This window comes from Schistocerca cancellata, chromosome 3 (assembly GCF_023864275.1).
Source record: "Schistocerca cancellata isolate TAMUIC-IGC-003103 chromosome 3, iqSchCanc2.1, whole genome shotgun sequence".
In the NCBI taxonomy this organism is placed as follows: domain Eukaryota; kingdom Metazoa; phylum Arthropoda; class Insecta; order Orthoptera; family Acrididae; genus Schistocerca; species Schistocerca cancellata.
The window spans coordinates 496,455,296-496,473,642 of NC_064628.1; the positions used below are offsets into that span (position 1 = coordinate 496,455,296).

At 42.3% G+C, this 18,347-nt stretch overlaps 1 protein-coding gene across 1 annotated transcript in view; it reads left to right on the plus strand.

The window, feature by feature from the left end:
* Positions 1–16,509: 16,509 nt before the first annotated feature.
* LOC126175269 (mitochondrial dimethyladenosine transferase 1) overlaps positions 16,510–18,347 on the plus strand; it is a 47,159-nt gene continuing 45,321 nt past the window's right edge. Inside the window, exon 1 of the mRNA XM_049921922.1 lies at positions 16,510–16,961. Coding sequence (XP_049777879.1) covers positions 16,656–16,961 — 306 coding nt within the window. The 5' untranslated portion in view covers positions 16,510–16,655. The remainder of the gene's footprint in view (positions 16,962–18,347) is intronic.

The following is an 18,347-nucleotide window of genomic DNA, read 5'->3' on the forward strand; positions in this document are numbered from 1 at the left end:
GCCACAATCAGGACTGCATACGACCGAGGCACACAGGGCCAACACCCGGCATCATGGTGTGGGGAGCGATCTCCTACACTGGCCGTACATCACTGGTGATCGTCGAGGGGACACTGAATAGTGCACGGTACATCCAAACCGTCATCGAACCCATCGTTCTACCATTCCTAGACCGGCAAGGGAACTTGCTGTTCCAACAGGACAATGCACGTCCGCATGTATCCCGTGCCACCCAACGTGCTCTAGAAGGTGTAAGTCAACTACCCTGGCCAGCAAGATCTCCGGATCTGTCCCCCATTGAGCATGTTTGGGACTGGATGAAGCGTCGTCTCACGCGGTCTGCACGTCCAGCACGAACGCTGGTCCAACTGAGGCGCCAGGTGGAAATGGCATGGCAAGCCGTTCCACAGGACTACATCCAGCATCTCTACGATCGTCTCCATGGGAGAATAGCAGCCTGCATTGCTGCGAAAGGTGGATATACACTGTACTAGTGCAGACATTGTGCATGCTCTGTTGCCTGTGTCTATGTGCCTGTGGTTCTGTCAGTGTGATCATGTGATGTATCTGACCCCAGGAATGTGTCAATAAAGTTTCCCCTTCCTGGGACAATGAATTCACGGTGTTCTTATTTCAATTTCCAGGAGTGTATTTCTGTTTCTTTGTAGATGACCAACGCATTCTCTTCACACGTATCAATAAATTAAAAAAGTCTATGCCATTATATTTTACTTTTTCAATCATAACCGTAGTCTTCCTTTAGACGATCAAAACTGTTAGGAAAATCCATGCTCCTGTTATAGTCACTCAATACACGGGCGTCTCCCACTACAGCAGTTCATCTATCTTTTTCCTTCATTTTTACACTTGTGATGTCACTTGGATCATGCAAATTGGAGATGAGGTGCACCGCTCGTTTGTCCATCCACTTGTAAAATGCCACACCATGAATGCTGACTCTGCTGTCAAAAGTCCCCTCGTTTCATTTTTTCATCTTCCTTTAATTTTGGGAGGAATTTACATGAGGGGTTTACAGTTCCAACTGCAAACATTGTCTCGACTTTTAGTAGGACGAAGAAAGCACAAGATGTGAAGAACTTATTCATGAAAACAATATGATTTATACCATAAAGTACTTCACATAAATCTGTCACTGCCTGTGCACACAGTCTCATGGCACACTTTTCTTTAGCTAATTTTCCTTTACAAATTTGAAACTTAAGATTATATGCAGGTTCATCACACAGTATCCATATTTTATACCCTCTTTTCACAGCGTTGTCCCTCATGTACTGCATCACTGAGCTGCAACTGACAATTACGTTTCAGTAAATATCATCCGATTCATTCATATTTTCTTTGGAACATGATAATATGGTATTTCACAGTCGAGTTCGTATGTAGAGTCACTATCAAAGTCTTGAAACAAATTTATTTCACTATCTGAGTCTTATGGAAGGTCATCGAAAATAAGTTTTCGAACCTCATCGTCACAAAGACACCTCCTAGCCATACTGAATGAAAGTTGCATCCCAGCTGCGTAGTCTTTAGTAGCGCTAACCTAGGTTAAAGTAACAAATATATGAACTGAACAAACTTATTTCACATAACTATTACGCAGTGATTCATTAGCATATACCAAATTTATACATGAAAATACTTACTACGAAATAAAAGTAATTTATATGTGAGAGATTTTATCTTCAAAACGTACACCAAGTAAACCACGCAGAACTACTGCAAAGCAATAAACAAATTGTATGAAAGTGAACTGCGAATATCCAATGCCATGCCACCTAGGAGGAACTCCCTCGACTAACTATGCGACTCGCAACGAGAACTTCCGTCCCATTCGGCCGCCAGGTATTATGAAGTAAGTGGTTCACATCGATAATTACCGCCCTTGAAAGTTAAGAGAGATTATGTACTTACGGTCCTCCTTGAAATAGGGGTCGATATTTACACAAACGCCACTTAAGAAACACAGACACTATCCGATCTGTGGAGTTATAATAAGAGGAGCTGTCATGACGTCATAAACTTGGAATCAACGTTCTCCATGTTTGTAGAGCCAAAAATTAGCTTCTGGTGGAGGCGTTTTGGTAAAAAAAAATGGCTGCTTGCATCATTTACAGGTGTCTAGTAGTTCTGATCATAGTAAAAAAAGTAAAGAAATTACCTTTTATTCGTCACTGGACTCGTTCAAGCGATTTTTTTTATGTACGTGAATTTTAGTTACGCTGTTTACTTTTACTGTAGGAATTTTACTTCCGTAATTTGACTTCAGACTTCCTACCAGTACAACACCGAGAGCGCTCTGGTTGAACGTTGTGTGAAGCAAATATTGCAAACCGTCCATACATAGCAAGCAAAATACGTTCTCAGCATTTTCGGGAAGAGAACATACATGGAACGTGAGTTTCGTCACTCCGTATTAAGCAAAATGCTGGATTACGAACGCAGTCTTTTTACATCATATACTTCGCTTCTTGGTTGTTCGAAAGGTATAACGAAAAGAAAGTTACTTTAACGAGGTGAAATACGTCATATTACTGGATAAAATATGCCTTTAAGACCAGAAAAACGTCTGAAAATGTCTTCCTACCACTGTCTTATTCAGTAAAGCTGTGCAATACTTACTACCTAAAATTGCTGTTGCGTGGACACGACAAAAATTAAAAACAAGAAGCAAATGTAAATAGTATTCTGCCACTGTTTAGGGCTTACTAAGAGGGCTGCGCCAGCCCCGAAGTGTCTGTAGCGCCGCCTCCTCTTATTTCATCTCCATAACCACATCTCTTCTAAAAGTAGCGTAGGATTCTGTTTTTCAGGATGTCACTGAGAAACTGTTAAGATGAGACGGTACGCCCTACACTGACGTTGTTAAGTTAAGCTAATCCATGTCCCTTGTGCAGCTCACTGATCCTAAATAGCTATGGTATTGTAATTCGGATATGTTGCTGTTGTGGTCTTCAGCCCAAAGGTTGGTTTCGTGCAACACTCCATGCTACCCTATCCTGTGCAAGCCTCTTCATCTCCGATTAACTACTGCACCCTACATCCTTCTGGATCTGCTTATTATATTCATCTCTTGGTCTCCCACTTCAATTTTTACCCCCCTCGTTTCCCCCCAATGGTAAACTGGTGATCCCTTGATGTCTCAGAATGTGTCCTACCAACCGATCCCTTCTTCTAGTCAGGTTGTGTTACAAATTTATTTTTTTCTCAATTCTATTCCATACCCCCTCCTCTTTAGTTACATGATCTACCCGTCTAATCTTCAACATTCTTCTGTAGCACCACATTTCAAAAGCTTCTATTCTCTCTTTGTCCAAACTACTTATCGTACATGTTTCACTTCCATTCATGGCTACACTCCAAACAAATACTTCCAGAGAGGACTCCCTCACACTTAAACCTACACTCGATGTTAACAAATTTCTCTTCTTCAGGAACGCTTTTCTTGCCATTGCCAGTTTACATTTTATATCCTCTCTATTTCTACCATCCTCACTTATTTTGCGGCCTAAATAGCATAACTCATCTACTACATTAAGTGTCTCATTTCCTAATTCCCTAATTTCCTCAGCATCACCTGATTTAATTCGACTACATTCCATCGTCCTCGTTTTGCTTTTGTTGATTTTCATCTTATATCCTCCTTTCAAGACACTGTCCATCCTGTTCAACTTCTCTTGGCCCATAATTGAATCAGGGATAGAGTGTGAATTTTATGTGTGAATTTTATGAAACGGAGCGGAAAATTATTACCGAGTGACAGATGCCATAATTTTTTTTAAAAAAGTAATGATGCATTTATAACTGGTGGACAGTAATAAATAATACATATGACTGTTCAGAAAGAACATAGAATCTACTTACGCAAAAAACTAAAAAGTGATTTTCTGAAAAATTTCAGCCTACCGTCTTACCTTAAAGCTAACTGTAAAGATATGGAAATAAAACGAAGTTACTGCCAGATGTCTGCAGTCCAGAACAAATATCAATTCGCATAATAATCAACGCTTTAACCACAGTGTTTGAAACAGTAGTTGCAACTGCCTATTGCTATCTTCTACCAATAACAGGCCTGTTTACAGTCCAGGCTGATAGACTGCAGCAATTCCCATGCCCTCTTGGCGAGCGGTGCCCATGGTTACACCTGTGGCCGTTTTTATGCCTTTTCCTCTAACTATAAAGTGCATGGCAGAGGGTTCTTTTCGTTGTATAATGTCAGTAGTTAGGTTGCAGCGTCAGAAGATTGTATCGAAACACAAGAAGTTAATATGAGCTTTGTACTGAGAGTAAACTTATTGACCTGTAGTTATGGAAGAAACAATTAAGATTATGGTGAAACATCCCATCAATGACGAGATCATTAGAGACGGAGTGCAGACACGGATTTGGAACGGAAATGGATCGTGAACTTTCGAAGGAAATTCCCAAGCATTTGCCATAACTGATATAGGGAAATCAAGGAAAGCTTAAATCTGGACGGTGATTTCAATCGCCGTTCTGCGGAATACCTGTCCAGTACTTTATCCCTTTACCAACTCATTTTCTATAGTGGTAGTCTTTTTCCCAGCGTAGCTATCGCGACCACTTTTACGTCTTTCCCCTGCTTTGTGGCCGCGTCATTTCATTAAAAACAACTGTGAGTTTACTGAGGAGCAAATCGTAACCACTTGTATTTTTATTGGAAAGTATTTGATGGCTGTAACTACCAGTCCTATTTAAGAGGCAGTAGGCAGTCAGAGAAATGCAGCTTACTGCTATCGGACGGTAGCTTCGTGGAAGCCGCTATCTTTTCTACGTCTGCACGCTACATGAGCTCCGATCGCAGTATACTGCCTGTTGTGATACGTCGTAGTTCGCTACACGGCCGCAGCGGCGCTTCGAATAGTCCCCTGTTCATTATGTCGGAGGAATACAACGTTGCGAATGGGGTTTCCAAGTAGAAAGTTTTGAAATACTGACCTGACCTACCTTCGCAGCATGGATGTGGGGTACCATGTGCCACTGAATATTCAAGGGCCATTGAGTAGCATGTCGCAAATTACGAATGTGTATCTATTTCTAGTCCTCCGATTACAGCGCCATCTGTGGCAAAACGAAGAAAATGCTTCAGACCAAACGTTTGTAGATTTTGCCGAGGATCGTAAACTGCAGTAGAGAACATGGGATCCCATTGAAGATTTAGAAGTTGCCCCCATCCCTCCTCTCCCGCCTCCCAAATAGGCGGGAGGCGGAGGGGGGGGGGGAGTGAGGGAGTCAAGTATGGTATCATTGGATGTCCCCCTCCGACACAAACAAATTGGAATTATAACTTTTTTATGCGATGTGTAGTTTTAGAGATATTTCAATGTCTTCAGCTAAAATGAATACTGTAATATACACACAACAAAACAAGTTTTGCATCACCTCGGTTCCGAGAGTTCCGGAACCAGTACAGAAAACTGGAATAGAGATCAACATAAACATCATTTCCGCCCTTTTTATTTCTCATATAAACCACACATTGCAAGTTGTACCACTATACAGCGAGACCTTCAGAGATGGTGGTCCAGAATGTTATACACACCGGTACTTTTAACACCCAGTAGCACATCCGCTTGCATTAATGCATGCCTGTATTCGTCGTGGCATACTATCCACAAGTTCATCAAGGCACTGTTGGCCCAGATTGTCCACCTCCTTAACGGCGATTCGGTGTAGATCCCTCAGGGTGGTTGGTGGGTCACGTCATCCATAAACAGCCCTTTTCAGTTTATCCCAGGCATGTACGATAGGGTTCATGTCTGGAGAACATGCTGGCCACTCTAGTCGAGAGCTGTCGTTATCCTGAAGGAAGTCATTCACAAGAGGTGCACAATGGGGGCGCGAATTGTGCATTCATGAAGACGAATGCCTCACCAGTGTGCTGCCGATATGGTTGCACTATCGGTCGGAGGATGGCATTCACGTATCGTACAGCCGTTCCTGCGCCTTCCATGACAATGAGTGGCGTACGTCGGCCCCACATAATGCCACCCCAAAACAGCAGGGAAATTCCACCTTGCTGCACTCGCTGGACAGTGTGTCTAAGGCGTTCAGCTTGACCGGGTTGCCTCCAAACACGTCTCCGCCAATTGTCTAGTTGAAGGCATATGCGATACTCATCGGTGAAGAGAACGCGATGGCAGTCCTGAGCGGTCCATTCGGCACGTTGTTGGGCCCATCTGTACGACGCTGCATGGTGTCGTGGTTGAAAAGATGGACCTCGCCTTGGATGTCTGGAGTGAAGTTGTGCATCATGCAGCCTATTGAGCACAGTTTGAGTCGTAACACGACGTTCTGTGGCTGCACGAAAAGCATTATTCAACATGGTGGTGCTGCTGTCAGGGTTCCTCCAAGCCATAGTCCGTAGGTAGGGGTCATACAGTGCGGTAGTAGCACTTGGGCGGCCTGAGCGAGGCATGTCATCGACAGTTCCTGTCTCTCTGTATCTCCTCCATGTCCGAACAACATCGCTTTGGTTCACTCCGAGACCCCTGGACACTTCCCTTCTTGAGAGCCCTTTCCGTCACAAAGTAACCAACTCGTGAAGCTAACGTTTTAGACCTCATAGCAACAAATAGACCGGAACTTTTCGACTCCGTGAATGTAGAAGAGGGTATCAGTGATCATAAGTCAGTGGTTGCATCAATGACTACAAGTGTAATAAGAAATGCCAAGAAAGGAAGGAAAATATATTTGCTTAACAAGAGTGATAGGGTACAAATCGCAGAATATCTGAGTGACCACCATCAAACGTTCATTTCTGAGGAAGAGGATATGGAACAAAAATGGAAAAAATTCAGAAACATCGTCCAGTACGCCTTAGATAAGTTCGTACCGACTAAGGTCCAAAGCGAGGGGAAAGATCCACCGTGGTATAACAATCATGTACGAAAGGTACTACGGAAACAAAGAAAGCTTCATCATAGGTTTAAGAGTAGTCGAATCATAGCTGATAAGGAAAAGCTGAACGAAGCGAAAAAGATCGTAAAGAGAGCAATGAGAGAAGCATTCAACGAATTCGAACATAAAACATTGGCAAACAATCTAAACAAGAACCCTAAAAAGTTTTGGTCATATGTAAAATCGGTAAGCGGATCTAAATCCCCTATTCAGTCACTCGTTGACCACGATGGCACCGAAACAGAGGACGACCGAAGAAAGGCAGAAATACTGAATTCAGTGTTCCGAAACTGTTTCACTGCGGAAAATCGTAACACGGTCCCTGACTTCAGCCGTCGCACGGACGCCAAAATGGAAAATATTGAAATAAACGATATCGGAATTGAAAAAAACTGCTATCACTTAGTAGCGGAAAAGCATCCGGACCAGACGAGATACCCTTAAGATTCTACAGTGATTATGCTAAAGAACTTGCCCCCTTTCTATCAGCAATTTATCGTAGATCGCTGGAAGAACGTAAAGTACCTAGCGACTGGAAGAAAGCGCAGGTCGTTCCCATTTTCAAGAAGGGTCATAAATCAGATGCGAATAATTATAGGCCTATTTCGCTTACGTCAATCTGTTGTAGAATAATGGAACATGTTTTGTGTTCTCGTATTATGACGTTCTTAGATAATACAAATCTCCTTCATCATAACCAACATGGATTCCGCAAACAGAGATCATGTGAAACTCAGCTCGCCCTATTTGCCCAAGAAATTCACAGTGCCGTAGACACTGGCGAGCAGATTGATGCCGTATTCCTGGACTTCAGGAAGGCATTTGATACGGTTCCGCACTTACGTTTAGTGAAAAAAAATACGAGCTTACGGAATATCGGACCAGGTTTGTGATTGGATTCAGGATTTCCTAGAAGAAAGAACACAACATGTCATTCTTAACGGTTCAAAATCTGCAGATGTAGAGGTAATTTCGGGAGTACCGCAAGGAAGCGTGATAGGACCTTTATTGTTTACAATATACATAAATGACTTAGTTGACAACATCGGTAGCTCCGTGAGGCTATTTGCAGATGACACGGTTGTCTACAAGAAAGTAGCAACATCAGAAGACTCGTACGTACTCCAGGAAGACCTGCAGAGGATTAATGCATTGTGCGACAGCTGGCAGCTTTCCCTAAACGTAGATAAATGTAATATAATGCGCATACATAGGGGCAGAAATCCATTCCAGTACGATTATGCCATAGGTGGTAAATCATTGGAAGCGGTAACGACCGTAAAATACTTAGGAGTTACTATCCGGAGCGATCTGAAGTGGAATGATCACATAAAACAAATAGTGGGAAAAGCAGGCGCCAGGTTGAGATTCATAGGAAGAATTCTAAGAAAATGTGACTCATCGACGAAAGAAGTAGCTTACAAAACGCTTGTTCGTCCGATTCTTGAGTATTGCTCATCAGTATGGGACCCTTACCAGGTTGGATTAATAGAAGAGATAGACATGATCCAGCGAAAAGCAGCGCGATTCGTCATGGGGACATTTAGTCAGCGCGAGAGCGTTACGGAGATGCTGAACAAGCTCCAGTGGCGGACACTTCAAGAAAGGCGTTACGCAATACGGAGAGGTTTATTATCGAAATTACGAGAGAGCACATTCCGGGAAGAGATGGGCAACATATTACTACCGCCCACATATATCTCGCGTAATGATCACAACGAAAAGATCCGAGAAATTAGAGCAAATACGGAGACTTACAAGCAGTCGTTCTTCCCACGCACAATTCGTGAATGGAACAGGGAAGGGGGGATCAGATAGTGGTACAATAAGTACCCTCCGCCACACACCGTAAGGTGGCTCGCGGAGTATAGATGTAGATGTAGATGTAGATGCGGACGCGATTGAACCTCGGTATGGCATGGTTGAACTAACACGAGCCGTGTACCTCCTTCCTGGTGGAATAACTGGAACTGATCGGCTGTCGGACCCCCTCCGTCTAATAGGCGCTGCTCATCCATGGTTGTTTACATCTTTGGGCGGGTTTAGTGACATCTCTGAACAGTCAAAGGGACTGTTTCTGTGATAAAATATCCACAGTCAACGTCTATCTTCAGGAGTTCTGGGAACCGCGGTGATGCAAAACTCTTTTTGATGTGTGTAGTTTTATTAACGTGTGAGGAAAGGGTATGACAGTGCATGTAGGCATGTATCCACCCCCACTTAGTTTTTATTAACAGCTTTAGTATATTATTAAGCAAACGCAGTCTGTGTTGTCATTTGTAGACAGCCTTTCAAGACTATGATGTGTCCAAATCACATTCTGCCAAGAAGGCGGATTACTGGGGATCATTTAGTTCATATTCTGCAAGGGCACTGATAACAAATTAGTTGATCACACTGAAGCTAATATCATCATCATAGAAGAGTTGTAGGCTTAGGCAAAAATCAAAGAGTTGCAAAGAATATAGGGCGGCGTCGATTAGGTCCGCAACTTTAGAAACAGAACTGAGCCCTACAGCCTGGAACTTGCGCGTACTTGGTCACTGGGCAGACCCCAGTACTTGAAATCCGCAAGTGTCAGAGGAGCGGAGATAGCCTCTGGGCCTGTTGAAATGCTTGAGAAATCCATTCCACGAAATAAAAAAATAGCACATTCTGCTACTAGTTATACCATCCCCAAAATGTATTTGAAACTTTCCACTCAAAACGACAATTTACTTTTTATAATAACTCAGACCTCCAAGTTAGTTTCGCACCCCGAAGTAAGGAAGACACTGTGGTGATAGTATGGCATTTACTTCCCCGAGGCCCATAAGGCTTCGATGACACCTGCTCTATATACCAAGTACCTACAGGGTGTTGAGAGGGTACATTCCTGGAACAATGACTGTAAACTTTTTAAAAGGCAGACATGGCTTTGCACCCCGATGTAAGGAAGACATTGTGGTGATAGTATGGCACTTACTTCCCCGAGGCCCATAAAGCTTCGATGACACCTGCTCTATATACCAAGTACCTACAGGGTGTTGAGAGGGTACATTCCTGGAACAATGACTGTAAACTTTTTAAAAGGCAGACATGGCCTTGCGCGCGTCTTGTTGTAACGTTAGGAGCAAGCACTGCTGGGTGGTCTTGTTTTTTGACAGGAGGCCTGGAGTCCACGCTGGGCTGATCACTCAGAGCAGCACAGGTTTCGCGGTGTCATCGATAGATGGCGGTGCCCTTTGGCCTCAATGATTGACAGACACTGTGATATGAGAATTACCGCGACCGCAGAACAACGGCCACGTACACGCATGTTCTGGTAGCGTGGTCAGAATAATCCGAGCGCCAGGCCGCTGATGAGAAACATGGATTGGGTGACCGCCACGGCTTGATTCAGTGACCAGGATAAATACTAAATAAGACTAAATTCAATCAAAACTGAAGCTGACTAGTTACTGAAAAGCTAGTCATTTGCTACAAAGACAAAAATAAGACGAGTGCGTGGGTAAAAACGCGCCCTCTGTCGAAAGAGTAGTTCTTAAGTTATTTAATGTTAAATGTTTTGTGTCTAAAATGAACTTTGAAAATTATTATCTCGACAACACCTTAAGCGATGTTCGCAATCAAAGTATCGACGGACAGGCCTCATTGAGCACTATGAGGAGATTATAGTAGATTTTTTTTATAAACATGCCAAAGAAACTGGTACACCTGCCTAATATCGTGTAGGGCCCCCGCGAGCACACAAAAGTGCCGCAACACGACGTGACATCCACATGACTGATGTCTGAAGTAATGCTGGAGGGAATTGACACCACGAATCGTGCAGGGCTGTCCATGAATCTGTAAGAGCACGAGGGGGTGGAGATCTCTTCTGAACAGCGCGTTGTAAGGCTTCCCAGCTATGCTCAATAATGTTCATGTCTGGGGAGTTCGTTGGCCAGCGGAAGTGTTTAAAGTCAGACGAATGTTCCTGGAGCCGCTCTGTAGTAATTCTCGACATGTGGGGTGTCGCACTGTCCTGCTGGAATTGCCCAAGTCCGTCGGAATGCACAATGGACATGAATGGATGTAGATGACCAAACAGGATGCTTACGTAGGTGTCACCTGTCAGAGTCGTACCAAGACGTATCACGGGTCACATATCACTTCAACTGCACACGCTCGACACCATTACAGAGCCTCCACCAGCTTGAACAGTCCCCTGCAGACATGCAGCGTCCGTGGATTCACGAGGTTGTCTCCATACCCGTACACGTCCATCCGCTCGACACAATTTGAAACGAGACTCGTCCGACCAGGCAACATGTTTCCAGTCATTAACAGCCCAGTGTCGAAGTTGACGGGTCCAGGTGAGGAGCAAAGACTTGTGTCGTACAGTCATGAGGATACATGAGTGGCTCCGAAATCCCATATCTGATGTTTCGTTGCATGGTTCGCACGGTGTTGCTGCAGCAGTGGTGAAAATCTGAGGTCCAGCGATAAATCGGGTGTTGTGGTGCAAATGCTGGAAACTCGAGTGGCTGCATCTCCTGATCCCGTAAGTCTGGTAGGTTGATTGCGTGCTCCACCACATCATCAGGATCCCAGTGCGCTGTGGAAGAAATAATAATGAATGAAAACACGCATATAAGAATAAGGAATGAGAGATTGAAGGCTTAATAACAATACTTGCATTCAAATGTGACAGTTTTCGTCTTCTTTTTATTCTCTCTGGTGATGGTGGCTGGTCTCTCCTGACACTTCATGGTGACTGACCGACATACAGACCATTAATGGCGAGTCCATTTCATGATGGTGGCTACCATACCTGCAAAGAGTGGTGTTGGGAGGGGGGGTAGGTGTGGGGTGGGGGGAGCATGGTGGTGGGAGTCAAATCCCAATAGCATCAGACTACTGAAGGAATGTAAGGGAAGGGAAGGCAGCCCTTTTTTTGGCTAATAAACTGAAGCTATTAAGATTAGACTTGCATAAACATTAGTGGACTTATCGTAGAGGGGTGATGGCAACTGGGGGTCGTATTCGTTAAGATTAGGTTAAAAACATTGTCATAAATCAGACTTGGGTAAACTTAGTTAAGAGCAGAAGTGAGCAGTTTGTTTACATTAGGGTCATAAATTACCTAGCACAAGCGCTGGAAGCTCAAGCTCTTCAATGAAACTTCACCAATAGAGAGGGTAGTGAAGTATTTAGGGATAATCGTGTCTCCAAAACCACCAAGGACCCCTGAAATAAAGAATATATGTCCAAGCCAAAAAGTTCAGTTATGAGCGCTAGCAGGGTAGGTGGTAAAATCTGGGGTCTAAACCCTTGGAGTATGTACTGGATATGTACCACTGTAATAAGACCCATGATAATTTATGAGGCTACAGTACGGTGGAATAAAGTATAACAGAAGGTTGCTGCGAGGAATTCGACGATTAGCAGAGATTTTCATGCTTAGCCATAACAGCAACACACCCACTGATGGGGTGGAAATCTTGCTGGACATTCGCCATTACACCTTTGGGTTACAACGGAGGAGCGGCATGCGCATGTAGGTTAAAAGATTGAAATAACTGACTTCACTTACGATATCCAGAATCTCACACCAATATAATGAATGTGTAAATATAGAAATGGTCGGGGAAACGCAGGCAGGCCGTACAATAATTTCTAGCTGCTTCAATAAACCTTTCAGCTTAACAATTTGGAGAAGAGAGCAGCTGAAGAATGAACCACGACACCGTTCAAGAGGCATAGTCTGGTTTACTGACGTGTCGAAAACAGATGAAGGCGCTGGGACCGAGGTATATGGGGTACAGCCTAGATTAGAGAGAGTAGTCTCTCTGCAGGAGCTGTCCAGTGTATTCCAGGTAGAAATATTCGCTATCAGTGTGTGTGTTTGTGTGGGTGTGTGTGTGGAGGAGAATTTGCGGTAAGAGTTATAAGGATCGTACCATCTATATTTATTGAATCAGCCCAAGAGCTCTGAAATCTTTATCAGCCTCTGCATCGAAGTCAAAGATCGTTCCAGAAAGCGTTGAAGCCCTTGGAAGACTACGGGACAGCAACAGGATAAATCTGATGTGAATCCCCAGTCACTCAGGAATTAACGGTAATGAACCAATTGATAGACTGGCCAGGACAGGGGCGATTGCTTCATTTATTGGACTGGAACCTGTCCTAACCTCCACTAAGCAAAATTTTACATCTAGTATAGGGGCAGTGAATTCTACAGGTCATTTCTAAATCACTCTTGTTGTTGTTGTGGTCTTCAATCCAGAGACTGGTTTGATGCAGCTCTCCATGATACTCTATCCTATGCAAGCTTCTTCATCTCCAAGTAACTACTGCACCCTACATCCTTCAGAATCTGCTTAGTGTATTCATCTCTTGGTCACCCTCTACGATTTTTACCCTCCACGCTGCCCTCCAATACTAAATTGGTGATCTCTTGATGCCCCAGAACGTGTCCTAACAAACAATCCCTTCTGCTAGCCATGTCGTCCAACAAATTCCTCTTCTCCCCAATTCTATTAAGTACCTCCTCATTAGTTACGTAATCTACCCATCTAATCTTCAGCATTCTTCTGTAGCACCACATTTGGAAAGCTTCTATTGTCTTTTTGTCTAAACTATTTATCGTCCACGTTTCACATCCATACAGGGCTACACTCCATACAAATACTTTTAGAAAAGACTTCCTGACACTTAAATCTATACTCGGTGTTAACAAATTCCTCTTCTTCAGGAACGCTTTCCTTGCCATTGCCAGTCTACCTTTTATATCCTCTCTACTTCGACCATCATCAGTTAGTTTGCTCTCCAAATAGCAAAACTTACCTAGTACCTTAAGTGTCTCATTTCCTAATTTAATTAACTCGGCATCACCCGATTTTATTAGACTACATTCCATTATCCTCGTTTTGCTTTTGTTGATGTCCATCTTATAATCTCCTTTCAAGACACTGTCCATTCCGTTCAACTGCTCTTCCACTCCTTTGCTGCCTTTGACAGAATTACAATGTCATTGGCAAACCTCAAAGTTTTTATTGTAATTCCTACTCCAAATTTTTCTTTTGTTTCTTTACTGCTTGTTCAATATAAAGATAGAATAACATCGGGGAGAGGCTACAACCCTGTCTCACTCCCTTCCCAACCACTGCTTCCCTTTTATGCCCCTCGACTCTTATAACTGCCATCTGGTTTCTGTACAAATTGTAAATACCCTTTCGCTCCCTGTATTTTGCTCCTGCCTCCTTCAGAATTTGAAAGAGAGCGTTCCAATCAACACTGTCAAAAGTTTTCTCTTAGTCTACAAATGCTAGAAACGTAGGTTTGTCTTTCCTTAACCTATCTTCTAAGATAAGTCGTAGGGTCAGTATTGCCTCACGTGTTCCAACACTTCTACAGAATCGGAACTGATCTTCCCCGAGGTCGGCTTCCACCAGTTTTTCCATTCGTCTGTAAGGAATTCGTGTCACTGTTTTGCAGCCGTGGCTTATTAAGCTAATAGTTCGGTAATTTTCACACCTGTCAACACTTGCATTCTTTGGTATTGGGCCGGCAAGGGTGGCGCTACATCTGGACCTCAGATGTTAAGTCCCATGGTGCTCAGAGTCATTTGAACCATTTTTTTGATATTGGAATTATCATATTCTTCTTGAAGTCTGAGGGTATTTCGCCTGTCTCTTACATCTTGCTCACCAGATGGTAGAGTTTTGCCAGGCCTGGCGCCCAAGGCTATCAATAGTTCTAATGGAAAGTTGTCTGCTCCGGGGCCTTGTTTCGACTTAGGTCTTTCAGTGCTCTGTAAAATCCTTCACGCAGTATCGTATCTCCCATTTCATCTACACCTACAGCCTCTTCCATTTCCATAATATTGCCCTCAAGTACATCGCCCTTGTATAGACCCTCTATATACTCCTTCCACCTTTCTGCTTTCCCTTCTTTGCCTGGATCTGGCTTCCCACCTGAGCTTTTGATATTCGTACAAGTGGTTCCCTTTTCTCCAAAAGTCTGTGTAATATTCCTGCAGGCAGTACCTATCTTACCCCTAGTGATATATGCCTCTCCATCCTTACATTTGTCCTCTAGCCATCCCTGCTTAACCATTTTGCACTTTCTGTCGATCTCATTTTTGAGACGTTTGCATTCCTTCTTGCCTGCTTTACTCTTGTTATGAACCACATATTACATTAGGAAGTAAAACAATTGTAATTGCCCCTATGTCCCTGAAGGTACTGTTTCAAGATATTGCATTATCAGCTTAAAACAATATTCTGACTGTATCGTACTCTTCTTTCGAACAGATGGGGACTGCTTTTTTTCTAAGTTATTTCATAAGACTACGTCATGGGACAGTACTGAGTAAAAGTATGACAGCAATCACCCAGCGACAGATCGAATACTATACATTTCGATAAATTCAGCAATGAGTTGTCTAGACCACTGTCATTTTAAAACTCACTATGCACACACAGACGAAAAACACTAGAATTAGTTAGCGTAGAAAAAAACCCTATTTGTTCGAAAGAAGACTACGGTCAGAATATTGTTTTAAGCTGATAATGAAAGATCTTGAAACAGTGCCTGATTCAAATACGTTTCACGCGCCAGGTTTACGGCGATCTACTGTCAACGCGGTCCAACTTGTATGAGCAGATGTGATTTGAACCCACAGATTTGAACAATTTCGCTCAAACCTCCAACTCCAGTTTTCAGATTTTGGGACATCTTATAGCTGCGGAAATCTGTTCAGACGCAAAGGTTTATCTGCGCGATGTCATGTGCGCAGACATTTGCGCGGTAGATCGTTGCGTGTGACCGGGCCTTTAGCCCCGACTTCACTACATATTCCCACAGATGATTTGGATGAAGCAATACAAAGTGGATACAAATTAACGTTTTAGGTAACATGTGTAGTGATGCATATCTGTTCTGAACTTTTAAAAATGCAAGTCTATTGTTTCCGTATTATCTAGTATATCTAATTCAAATAATGTCATACATTCACAGTTAATTGTTTGTGTTTCTACCATGCCCAGCAGAATCCCAAATTAAGAAAATTTAAAGTCAAACTAGTCTGTTACACAGTATAATTATTGCAAAAATAAAATTGCGTAATAACACACCTTGTTTTATGTCAGCTTTTTGCTTTCTTTTGTTTTGTAGACACATTTAGCTTATTGCTTTGCGGTGAGTTGGCAACACTGGATTACACCAGCTGTGAAGTGAGAATTTGGTTGTGGTGCACCGGTGCGAGTTTGTGTTAAATAGCAGATATTTTTGTAATGAATGTGTGTTACGTCAAGCTTATTGTATTCTGTGAAATGTTTATTGAATAAAATCTCTCCGTGAAGGAGATGTACTAGTCTCGAGTTTCGCAACAGCAGAGGTACACGCATCGTTAAATATCTTCCAGTGCGTAGTTATGGAAAATAAGCAGGATCCCAAGAACAAGGAATTTATTTCCAAGTCAATGGCAGAGTACATGAAACTAATAGAAAAACAAAATCTAGAAAGAGTTCAAAAACTGCAGAAGACAAGAAGAAATAATCTTATTACAGCTGGAATACTTGGTGCAGCAGTAACAGGAATCTACTTTTATTCTATGTATTCCGTGAAGCAAGAAACCTTTTTGGATGATTTTGAGGAGCCAAAGAAAATCAGCCAGTAACTCATTGTAAATCCTGGTAGTGGGTTTAATCGCATGTGAAATATCTGTAGGGAAGTTCATAAACTGAAAGATGACTGCCGTGATTTCAAGCTCACTTCCTAAGACTGCTACGGAATTGTATCGTTTACCTCCACTACCGACCATAAGAGATTTATTGAGACTGTATCGTCTAAGAGCAATAAGGCAACTGTCCCAGAATTTCTTAATGGACCAGCGATTGACTGATAAAATTGTACGTGCCGCTGGAAGAATAAGGAATGGTCATGTGTGTGAGATTGGTCCAGGTCCTGGAGGAATAACGCGATCAATTATTAACAGAGGTCCTGAGAGGGTCGTGGTGATTGAAAAAGACAGAAGATTTGGTCCATCACTAGAGGTAAGTGAAGTTACTTTCACTGGTTCATTCAACAAAATGCCTACAAAATACTGTATTAAAATATTTTTTGTTCGCAAGGATCAATGAAATTGGTATAAACTTGGCATTGAAACGAATTTCGAATTAAAAGTAAAATGTGCTCACTTCAACTGTACGAAGATGTGCACCCAGCTGTAATTAAGTTCATTGCTAATAGTTTGCTCCTCATGTGATCAACGCAGGGTTTGTAGCACTCTTGTCCAGACTGTTCTGTCATATGTATTTCTAACCTTGAAGAAAAATCCGTAATTGACAATTTACATGAGATTTTGTAAGTAAATGAAGCTACACAAGGATATTTTTACATAGGCTACATTGAGCCAATTACATATGGACTAACCACAATTTATTATCCTTGATTATCAATATTGCCTCTATCAATTATTCTTACACAGTCCAAGAACGTTTCTCTCAGAATGGCTCAAGTCAGCACTAATCATACTTTGTTGCTAATGTACTTAACAGAAAGCCTGAACTGTTTGCACTTGTCTGTAACTATATAAGTTGACTTGTTCCATACCCATAAAGGCTCTCCTTCATGGTAGGATTTTTGGAACAAAGTGTATGAATGAATGCGTTATATATTGAAGTAGCATCCCAGTCACTTCACTTTACAGATGAGTTCATTTACTTTTAAATGTTGTGATACACATCATAAGATGCAAGATGTGTTGATAAGAAATTAATGTAGAGGAATTGGTTTTTAATATTATTTTTAAATTCGTCGTACTAATCATTGGTCCGAAGTCAACCATATACCTGATGCAGCTCTGTGACAGCTAAGCAAACCCAGAGTTGTTAAAAACAGAAATTTTGTCTCTTTAATTTAATCAACTGTGGGTTCATGGTTAAACATTGTAAATTAACTAAACACCCACTGTTTTGGTCTTGTTGCACAATTTTAGGATTAACATTACTGCACAACCTAGGTTTTGGGTTATAAGCCCATTTTCAACCTAGGTTGTGCAATAACAATAAAAGTGTGAAATAAGGCAAAAAACAATGTTTGTGTAGTTAATTTTGTGTCTGTATGCCTAGAAAGTTTGAAATAAGCAAAGGTGATATGTTGTTACTGATCAGGAATTGGCATTAATGGCCATACATGATGATGAAGGAATTGAAGAAAAGTATGATGAGATAAAAGTAATTATCCAGATACTGAATGGAGACGAAAATTTAATAGTCATGGGTGACTGGAATTCGGTAGTAGGGAAAGGGAGAGAAGGAAATGTAGTAGGTGAATATGGAGTGGGGCTAAGAAATGAAAGAGGAAGCTACCTGGTAGAATTTTGCACAGACCATAGCTTAATCATAGTGAACACTTGGTTCAAGATTCATAAAAGAAGG